The sequence below is a fragment of the Anguilla anguilla genome, chromosome 7 (assembly GCF_013347855.1).
Source record: "Anguilla anguilla isolate fAngAng1 chromosome 7, fAngAng1.pri, whole genome shotgun sequence".
Lineage (NCBI taxonomy): Eukaryota > Metazoa > Chordata > Actinopteri > Anguilliformes > Anguillidae > Anguilla > Anguilla anguilla.
The window spans coordinates 21833822-21845123 of record NC_049207.1 but is presented as its reverse complement, the minus strand read 5'-3'; the positions used below and the strand labels follow the sequence as shown (position 1 = coordinate 21845123).

Genomic DNA, 11302 nt, shown 5'->3' with positions numbered 1-11302 from the left:
TTTACATTCAATGTTTTATTTCCCTCATTTTATTTCAGATTTCCTTTAAATAACATGAACGTGAGCGCACAGCTTCATTGCGGCTGGTCTTTGCCATTTGTTTCCAATGCTAACACAGCAAGTGCTGGAGGAGAGGGCAGGGAGGTCTCTGGCAGTGACAGGCTTCAGGCCGTGTGAATCGGTCGCACTGAGCTTCCTCAGACCAGAGCACCAATGGGAGAGAGCCATGCCTGATCAGCAGAGGAGCCTTTTAACAAACTCAGCAGCAGCATTCCGTGTCATACCACATGGAGGGGAACGACCAGGGGGATAGAATGGGGGAGAGAGAGACACCATTTTGCGGATTCCGCAAACGTAGGAAATGTTGGGGTTTTAAGTACATTTAGGATACAGGACAGCCAGAATAAGTGGGTGGGTGGCATATTTAGGGGGTCAGGGGGTACGGTCCAGTCCAGTTAATGTAGGACATTACTTACGGGTCAAGTCCAGGCAATGTGGGACTTTAAAGGGTACAGCCTGCTAAACTGCCATATTTTGCGGTGCAGTCTACTCAGTGATGCAAGATGTTTAGGGATGCAGTTGAGTTATCTAGGTGGTAGAGTCTGCAAATCTGGCATGTCACTGGCCAGTGAAGCAGAAGGTTCAGTGGCCCAGTCCAGTAACATCAGAACGTGCAACGTTGTATATTTAGTGACAGACACACAGCCAGGGCCTGGATGGTAGAATTCCGAGCAGATTAAACCTTACAAAACTGACATCTGGGAATTCATTTTTAATTCATTTACCTACTGTGTGCATGTCTAGGGAACAGGTTTTCTATGTTCATTTTATCCACATCAAAATGCAAAGATCAAGCTTGTCCATAACACACTGGACAGCAGCAATGCCTTTGGTGGGAGATTTCTGAACCAATCACGTTTGTATGTTGTTCAATGTGCAGAACTTGGCGTGGGCATTAAAAAAGATGGTGTCGTCTAATAACAAACCAAGATGGGAATGAGTTTGATGCAGAGGTTTGTAAAGTTCATGCACTAGTATATATTTATGCATATACAAGTTTCCCATAAATAGATTTTGATTGCTCTGAATATTATCCCCCACATGCATAGGTATATAATTTGCCAAATCCTTTAGCATTTCAGATATACCATGACTACCAGACACAGAAAACCACACAAAAGCAGCCAGGCCTCATCAACCAGGGTCCTCCTTCCACCAGGGGGAGACAAACACACTTTTGGACAGATGACAAGTTTCCAAGGGCATTAAAAGCATCAAGCAAAATCTTAAAAACTCTGTACAGTAATCAGTCCATGGAGAATAAAAATTCTAGTAACAAAATATACATTTCACTTTCCATTTCCTTATATCATACATATTGTCTGAAAGATAACACAGAACATAGAAAAGACTCAATGTCACCTCGCCCCCCCATTTTCTAAGTACGCAGTACGCATGAAACAACACAGACTGCCATCACGAGTAACACACACACACACACACAAACATTCACACACGCACACAGACACTCACACAAACATACAGCACAGACACTCACACCCACCCACATACACGCACACAGACCCTCAAACTTACACTCTACACGAGCAGCTAGTGGGGATCTGGAGAAAATGCATAAACCAAACTGGGATTGATATCTCATTCACAGAACTGAATAGATGCACAGGAAGACATACACATGCATGCATGAACCCACAAGGAGCAGAAAAGATGATAAATACCACTGTAGGCTGGGAGAGCACCTGTTCTATTAATTATTATTATTATTATTATTATTATTATTATTATTATTATTATTATTAATAATAATAATAATAATAATAATAATAATAATAATGTTGTTATTATTATGCAGAAGGCATTGTAAAACAATCTTTATAAAAATACTATTTTTAATTCTGTTAAATTGAAAATGATCACTTAGGGCAGTTCATTGAATATGTTTCAGAAGGCAGGCGCAGTGACGCTGCACACAAGCTGCTCCCTTCAGCAGGGCTGATCTCAGATCAGTGTGAGTCACAGGCGAGTCCTCGCCAGGAGGAGCAGCTAGCAGGAAATGAGCAGGGTTTATGCCTCCTCCATCCCGGCTGGCCTTCATCACCTTCAAATGGGAGGTGCTCACTGACTCCCATCAGAGCAAGAGAGATCAGGGATAGGAGCAACACGGAGATCATAACACGTGCGCTTGCACGCACGCACACACACGCATGCAAGCACCTGCATACACACACAGAAAGACAGACAGACAAACACATGCACGTGCATGCACGCGCACACACACACACACACACACACACACAGACATAGGCACACATGCGTGCACACACTGGCACAGACATACGTGAACACACGCACACACACACCTCACATACAGCCAAGCACACTGCCCTCAATGTGAGCACCACATCACCATAGCACCACATGTACGTTAAAGACAAACATCAGATCTGACCCACACAGTCAAAAAGGTAGTGTCACTAATATTAACAACAATAATAATGATGATGATAATGATTGTAATACAGATGAACCAAATGAATATCCCCTTGTTTGGTATCACAAACCCCTAGTATAATCTAAAAAAACACTTGCCATTAATGATACTGTGGAAAGTCATCACAGAAAACAACTCAATATCACCTTTGGGACCATTACCACAGCTACATAGCTGAGGCGACCTGTACAGCCTAGTAAATAATATTAAATTCACATTTCTTAAAATTATCTTTCACTTTTCAATGTGCCCAGCTCTAGTAGTTCATCTTGTCCTCTGCACACTGGGAGAGGGTAATATTTCATTTCTAAAATGAGAAACACATTCTCCAAACAAGCTGTCCAGCAACTGTTCTTCAGCCATTTCCTCCCCTCTTTTGGTAATGTATGAAATAATTCGCCAGCTAGCTGACCTAGCTACTGCAGAGACATGTCTAAAGTTAGTGGATATAGTTTGTTAGCTTTTCAGAGTCTGCATTTCTGGATTGGTACAAGGGTAAACTAGACAATTGGTAAACTAACATTGCTTTTGAAAGTACTGCTCCCCCCATAAAGGAATATGTCACAAGTTTAAGACTCAGTATTTAGATTATCAAGGTTACGTGTGCACTTCTTACATTGGTAGTGGGTTTTACCGGAGAACTTAGCAACAAACTAGTAAGCCAGAGAAAATCTGAAAAAGATCAGATGATACTGTTCAATAAGTGCAGTGTGTTACAGTAAAAGATGTAGAAAATACAGTATTCGCAAATCACTTTATTTATTTAAGTGATAAAACCACAATAGAATATTAGAACTGCACACTTCTTTCATTTAACTTTTTCTTCTGTGATACCAAAGGGGAAAACAGTTAACTCATTTATTATTATTAATAATAATAATAATAATAATAATAATAATAATAATAATAATATACCCAACCCACTTTTAATACTCCCCATTTTTTGCTGCACGGCAGTAGGGATAGGAAGCAGGTAATTACATTGTATTTACAGTTAGACTGACAGTAGTGCTATGAGAGGGTCTGTCCAGCAGAGGGCGCCCTCTATGTCTGAGCCTCAGGGAGGGACAGGCCGGGCTCGGGGGGAGTTGGGGGCGGGACCAGGCTCTTGGTACCACGGCAGAGCAGCCCCCGCGTCGCATCCCCGTTCAGGTTCTTGTAGGGGTGGTGGGGGTTCCTGCGGGGGGGTCCCCGCAGACACACTGACGGGAAGCTCAGCCCCGCCAGGCAGCAGCCGGGACAGGAAATGACCTCGTCCTGCTCCAGGGCGGCGCTGCTGGAGTTGGGCAGCGGGAAGGGAGCGGGGGACCCGGGAGGGGCATGGTACCCGTTGCCCCCCCAGGCTAGGGGACGGCTGACCACCACCGTGCTGTTGTTGTTGTCCAGGTGGGGCAGCGGCGGGAGGGAGGGCGGGCCGTTGGAGTTGGGCGGACCCCAGCCATTGGGCAGGGTGGAGGTAGAGGCAAGGCGGGGTTTTGATGGAGCTGAGATGGCACCATCTAGTGTGTCGGGGGAGCAGGTGCAGTCCATGGGCTCGACTAGACACACGCTCTCCCTCTCCACCTCCTCTTCCTCCTCCTCCAGCCGCTCCAAGGACACCATCTCCAGGTCCAGGGGAAGCCCCGAGTCATCGCCTGGTAGATCCAGGGCCTCCGTTGACTCCTTATGCACCTCCTCCTGCGCCTCCCCCCTCTCCTCATACTCCTCCTCCACGCTATCGGAGTCCATGTCCGCCAAGGTGCCCATGGGCCCCTGGGTCTCGTCGCCCCTGAGGGCCACCGAAAGTATGGGGATGCGGCTCAGTTCAGGGGTGCAGGGCAGGGACTGGCAGCGGCGGTGCACCCCCCGGGGGGGCTCGCTCTTCGAGGGGGAGGCGCAGGGGTCGTGGGGCTGGGGAAGGGTAAAGGTCAGGGAGATGACCGACTTGCTGGGCGTATCAAAGAGCTTGATCTTGCCGCCGTTCAGATCGTCCCGCAGGGAGAAGGGGTTCACCCGTGCAGGGGTCCCCAGCAGGGGCGGCGTGGAAGGGGGCAGCATGTCCGACTTGCTCCGGGACAGGCGCTGGTCTCCAGGGAGGCACAGGGACCTCCTTCGGTGAGGGCTGTCGCCAAGGGCAACAGGCTCTGCAAAAAGACAGGTGAGTGAGATGACGAGTGAGGAGACTGTTACTGGATAACTGAAGAAACACACACACAGGCGCACACACATGCACATGCATCCACACACAGACACAGGCACAGACAGACAGACACACACATGCACACAAAACGCACTTGCACACACGGCACTCGCGCACATACATGCGTACACACACACACAGAACAGTTATTGGACACAATGCACCAAAGACTGGATTCTCTGTAGGCTAGAAAATCAGGAGCACAGCTGAGTCCTATCAGGATGTGTCCAGCTCCTGACCCCTAAGCTGAGCTCTACACAGAGAGTGTTCTGGCCTGACACCCTGCACCAGTGAGATGTGTGCTAATCTGAGTGGCTCCCTAACGGGTGATGACTGAGATCCTTTCTTCAGGTTCTGTCGCTCACCTGTACCTGATTCGCCCTGAGTGACAAGTTCCTTCTTCTCCTCCCTCTCTCGCTCCCTCTCTTTCTTCTCCAGTTCTATCACGATCTCCGCGAAAGATGGCCGCTGCTCTGCACACATCTGAATGAGAGGAGAGAGCGATGGAGTGAGAGCGAATGGGGTTTGTGTGTGTGAGTGTGTGCACGTGTACGTGTGTGCGTATGTGAACATATGCGATGACTGCGCGCATGTGTGAGCGCCTATGTGAATACATATGTGTGCGTTGTGAGCATGTGTTGTGTGCGTGCATGCGTGTGTGTGTGCGCGGGTGCGTGTGTGTGTGTGTGTGTGCATGCGTGTGTGTGTGTGTGCATGCGTGTGTGTGTGTGTGTGCACGTGTGTGTGTGTGTGTGTGTGTGTGCACGCGCGGGTGTGTGTATGTGTGCGTGCGTGTGTGTGTGTGTGTGTGTGCGCGTGTGCATGCGCGTGTGTGTGGAAACTCTATCTGAGGTGAAAAGTTGTGCGCTTCTCACATTGCAGCACGTGACAGCCAGGGCCAGGAAAGATGGGGGGCAGTCGCCAATCATGTGCTGGAACGCCTGCACGTCTAAACCGAAGTCCTGCAGTGGGAGAAAACACACACAATACCGGGGTTACAGTCACACACCCACACAGTCAACCCTTCATCATTCAGCCTGAATGGACAGGCCAAAATAACAGCACACATCTCTTCTGAGATTAGGTCCACTGAAACACATCTCCAAAAACTTTTATTTCAGAAAATGTATTACTTTTTTTTAAATAATGAAGACATTTTACGTGAATGGACTGACCCTCGTAAAACCAGCTCTTTCTCTTTTTTCAGGTACCTGGGTAAGAACTGTGTGGTAGCACCAGAATATTATTTGTAGTCAGATGATGCATCTAGGCTAGTATTCTGTTATCAACTTGATCAAAACTAACAGCATGTCTGAACAAACATCAGTATCACATACAGAAGTCTGTACGACTAGGATTCAGAAACACTGTTGTAGGATCCTGACTCTAGTGTTTGGATTCAAGTTGAATTCAGCAACCAATTCAGAGGCTCCCAATGTATCCCTCCCAATGATACTAAGACACCTCCTCATCTATGAGATCCAGCGCAGTCCCAGAGGCTGACCGCTAGCACTAGCTAGCCGCCACTGTCTTTTCACCTGGTTTGGCTGTAAGTAATGCAACACACTCAGAGGAGTGTGCCATTTCAGCTGTTTGCCAGCAAAGGTCACTAGAGAGCAACGAGAGGGAGAGAAAACCACAGTCAGCAATCCCTCTTGTGGGAATGCAGCCAACTTCTTTACAGCGTACCCCCATCACTAGCCAAAAAATTACCCAGCAAGATCTGAACCTACACAAAGGGTGGTCACTCTGCACCGAATGTAAGTGCCATTGGGGAAGTTTCCCAAATACCAGGAAGGGTGTATAGTCCAGAGTGGGGCTGATCCTATGGCCATTTCCTACACCTTTGTGTGTATATAATCTAAATGCACAGCACAAAATTCTGACTACATTCAGCACTTCTAGTCGGTTCTTCAGTCAACACAATCGGACTGCAGTTCCTGTTCTGACACGCCGCACTGCAAAGCAGAACAAAATGAAAGACGGCGCTCTCACTTCAGAGAAAGGCAGAGGAAGAGAGAAGCAAACCGCTGGGCTTCCTGTCCCTGTCAACTGCTGCATCATGCAGAGGAAGCAGTACTCTGCTTCGAATGGAAATCAGTCAGATTTTCCCCCCAGATCTCACAAGAGAGCCAATTAGCAGTACCTAGCATGAAAGTGTTCTGATCAAACGCGTATGTGACAATAAACACATTTCGTGGAAAAACCATTTCATATGAAAGCGGCCTGCTCTAGACATTGCTTGCTTTCTCTTTAATATACATGAAGCAGATTTGGCATTTGTTACAGAGCTCCTCCACCTCTGGTTGAAAAACGAAATATCTCAGGATGCATTACCACCAGTAACCAGAGCAGGTGCTGTTGTGCTTCCCTGCAGGACACACAGGGGGCTGCAGCTGCAAACGCGCTCATTGGCGCATGGCGTGTGCATGGAAACGAGAGCTGCATCCGACAGCCATCTCAGACTGCTGCAGTCTGTTATCAGATGTAAAAGGAACAGGGAGAGTTCTGCGCTCTATGCAGAATCAGACAGGTTAAAAAAGATCTGCAGGGAAAGATGGACACACGCATGCACATACATACAGGCAAACACGCAGGCGCACACACACACACAAACACATACACACACAAACACACGCATGCACACGCACACGCACGCATGCACACGCACACACATATACAAACACATACACACACATACACACGCACGCATGTACATACAGACAAACTTGCAGGCACACACACACTCAAACACATACACATGCAAACACGCACACGCACACACACACACACACGCTGGCTGTCTCAGTGCGTGTGGGATGAAAAGCAGGGTGAGTCTGACCTCATAAACTATTCCCACAGGTATGCGCAGTGCGTTTGCGTTCTCACATTCTGCTTGATATCAGTGATGGCACAGCCAAACTGCTTTACAGCCCAGATAAGGCTCCCGGAAAAATTTCACTTAATGGAGAGATCAGAAGACTTTTACTCCGCTCTCGTGAGAGGAGAGAAAGCCGCGGACAGCCAGATCCGCACTCCGAATTGTAAATTCTGCACTTATAAACTGGTCCGTGCCCAGACGGAATAATTTACTCAGCAATAAAACGGAAGAGCAACCACGTTTCGCCCGCGAGCACCATCAACCTGCGAGAGAAAAGAGCTTCAGTTTTACACGGATTACAAGCCCACTCCCAACGTTTCAGAGTATCGAACGGGGGCATATTAACATATCATTTACATGGCATGAGCCAGAAAACCTTTCACAGCAATCAGCGAAAAGGTCCCCGTGCTTTAAAATACGAGCATCGGCAACCATCAGTAAACACGGGGCGGTCAGGGACTGGGGGCCCCTGGGTGATCACATTACATTCCTGCGGCAGATGAACCGCTGGTCGCTCCCCTTCCTTCCGCGCTCCGGGTTTATGACCGCCGTATATCACCGCTACCGCCCTTCCCCACCGCCCGCCGTCCCCTCGGTCCAACCAGCGATCTAAAGCGGTCATTTTCCGCCAATCAGAGCGGGAGGAGGATTATGACTCTACAAACGCGCACCAAAGCAGAACAGAATTGCGTGGGGGGGGGGGGGTTCTGGAACACTGGCGTTTGATCATGCAGAACACGGAATCATACAACACATGGACACGAGAGCTAGGGGAACACTTGAAGGTTCTGGTTCCACTGGGAGGTCCTAGCAGTTAAAGTAACCGACATCTCCTCGGGTCAGGCAACATACAAGTGCGTTCGGTCACCGAACGCAGGATAAGCACCCTTCCAGCTCACGCTAGCGCCGGGCTTAAGGAACAGCAGTGGATCCGGCTCAGACATTTCAATTTATAATCGGCAAACACGATCCATTGTGAAATCAGTTCAATCGCAGATGACGTTTTATGAGCTGAACACACTGCCACCGCATGATAAGCGACACGGTGCCGGCGAAGACAAAGAACGCGCGTTACAACGACCGGAGGCACGGTCCAGCTGTGTGTACCTTACGGCCCTCTAAAGAGGCCCCCCCCGACGGCGGTCTGACAATGCGCGACAGCCGCCATTATGGCCTGACGGATCAGCTCTCGCCTCACGCTGCTGCCAATGTCTGCCACGGAATCGCATGGTCAGATAACTGAGGGCTCATTCACTGTACAGCTCGAGAACCAATGTAAACCCATTGCAGGATTTGCCTCTCTTTAATTTACATTTTAGGTATTTAGCTGGTGTCCCTTTCCAGAGAAACGTACAACTAGTTAACTAAAAAGGCCTAGATTTTTAAATTGGCAACATTCCAAGTAGCGATTAATGAGTGTAATGGTGGGGCAGTAGCGTCATGGCGATAGGACATCCTTCATCACTGGAATTATTATATGGAAGGGAAGGCAGAGAGTTTGTGAGAGGAGAGGCAGAGAGAAGAATTGAGGACGGGAGGAGCGATGACCAGGTCAATTACGAAAGGCTACGGTTTTAATACGTTGTTGATTCATGGCATCTGTCATCTTGAAGTCAAATTAAATGTTCTCAGACGGGCTCAGACTGGTGGCATCCACTTCAGGTGGAATCCAATGCAGGTGGAAGATCTGCCCTTGAGAGCACAGGTGTCTAAAGGACACTCTGTCACATCACACTTTTACTTGTGGGGACACCAATGTGCAGGAGCTCTGACGGCTTCTATGACATCACAGCTTCTTTCCGATGTCATAGAAGTGTCCCAAAATGGACGCTGTGCTCACCTGGCTCTTGATATCACCATAAGACACATTAAGCTCAGCATCACAACAGGGCACTCACATAACCATGGCTCATTCAAAACTATAATGCAATGCATTGATAATGTCCCCATAAGGTAAGCTTGATACTGATCATTAATGAGCTCCAGAGCAGTGCCAACGTTAAGAGGTCACCGCACTTTTTTGGTGAGATAACCATCATCAAAGAGGGAAAATGTCTATGTGATGTGTAACTAGATAGCATAGATCCATAAGATAGTTGAAGATGTCATGAAGGTCATTTTTGTTAATTATTACACAAAGGAAGACATTTCAGCAATAAGACTGGCAGAGATAAACGGAACTGCTCAGTCTATCCATATAGGGTTTACAAGTTCTTAACAAATGTGAACGTGATGTAGCAACTAGCTAGTTATAATAAATTGCTACCTCACAATGTGCAGTACATTTCAGTTTGTTCTTGAGAGCTCTTTGCACGACACTGAATTCTAGCACACCTCAGACTTTTCAGTTATATTTTGCTGAACACTGCAAGCAAGATAAATGTCTTAATTGTTTTCTCTAAATGGCCCGTGACACCCTGGACTCATCTGGTCTCACACATTTCATTTTGCTCCTGATCTAAAACACAGGTATGTAAGGAGCTCACAGGATTACTTAAAATCAAACAATGCAATCCTCCCTTAAATGGATCCCACTTAAGCCATTTATGCAGAATAGTGTGCACCTTAACTAGACCTGCAACAAAACCCCAGTTTAAGACAAGAGCCAGTCAAAGCAGACAACACCACCACCGATCAGAGCAACGCCGCATAAATAATTCATTGCAAGCGGTAAGCTAGGAAGCTTATAACATAAAATTATTCACTTAGCACATTGGGCTGCAGTTTGCGCATTGAGGGCAGAGTACACACTATACAGCTATTTCATAATGTCTCAGCTGTGCTGGACATTGTAATCTGCTTGATAAAGCACAATCTTTGCTTGATCAGCAGTTCATAACTGACAATCACACCTCCATACCACAGGCTCCTTATATGCATATAAAAATCAAGCTTGAGAACTAGAAAGGTGGAATTTTTACAATTCATCGTAGTCTTACACGTACCGCGGCTAGTCAATGTGACGCAACAGAGTAAACAGGGCTGTTATTATTATCCCCGAATGAGGAAATTCCTTGCATAGCTCGTACGAGATGTGGAAAAAGCACATCGCATTCACAAAAAAGGTTAAGTGTACAGAACCTGAAAGTCAGATGCTTGTCTAGCTCCTTTTCAAAAGCTAAAAGCTGAGCCAAATGAAGACCCCCCCCCCCCCCACCACCAGCTTATCTTTACGTTCACATTAAGCCCGCATTAAATCAGACAAACCTACATGTAGAGCCTCATCACAGCTCCATTAAAATGCAAACAATTATAGTGAAAGAAACAGCAGCACAAAGTTCATATTGCATTACCCATTGGGATTAAATTGCAAAAGCGTATCCAGCCGTGAGTGCATTTTTGACCTAATAATACAGTGTTGTTTTACCTGATCAGTTCATCTCAGCAACTAATAGGAAACTAGGGAATTCCTAGTCAACAGACACAGTTTGGCCAAGGAGACACGGCGTCAACACAGACAGTGCCAGCTGCCCAAATAAACTGTGCTCACGTAAACACTGCATGCAATATTTAACAAATACAGTCACTGCGCCCATCGCGTATTTTTAGATTTGACTAACGCAGAAAGAAATAGCTCCTTACTTAAAGTGAGGAGCTGCATTTTACTGACAGTAGAGGGTGAAGCTAAGGGACAGTCACTAATGTGCCAATCAAGAGAATTTGTGGAAAACGATGTGAAATAAGACTTTTGTGTGTATGCGCGCGTGTGGGAGTGCAGTATGTGGAG

General features: G+C 47.0%; 1 protein-coding gene across 2 annotated transcripts in view; it reads right to left on the bottom strand.

The window, feature by feature from the left end:
- The window catches only part of tesk1 (testis associated actin remodelling kinase 1), a 38264-nt gene continuing 26962 nt past the window's right edge, over positions 1-11302 (bottom strand). Inside the window, exons 10-12 of one of the 2 annotated variants that reach the window (XM_035427245.1) lie at positions 5570-5656; positions 5060-5177; positions 1-4638 (exon numbers count right to left, since the gene is read on the bottom strand). In XM_035427245.1, coding sequence (XP_035283136.1) covers positions 3560-4638; positions 5060-5177; positions 5570-5656 — 1284 coding nt within the window. In that variant the 3' untranslated portion in view covers positions 1-3559. The remainder of the gene's footprint in view (positions 4639-5059; positions 5178-5569; positions 5657-11302) is intronic. The other variant, XM_035427246.1, reaches the window with a different exon arrangement.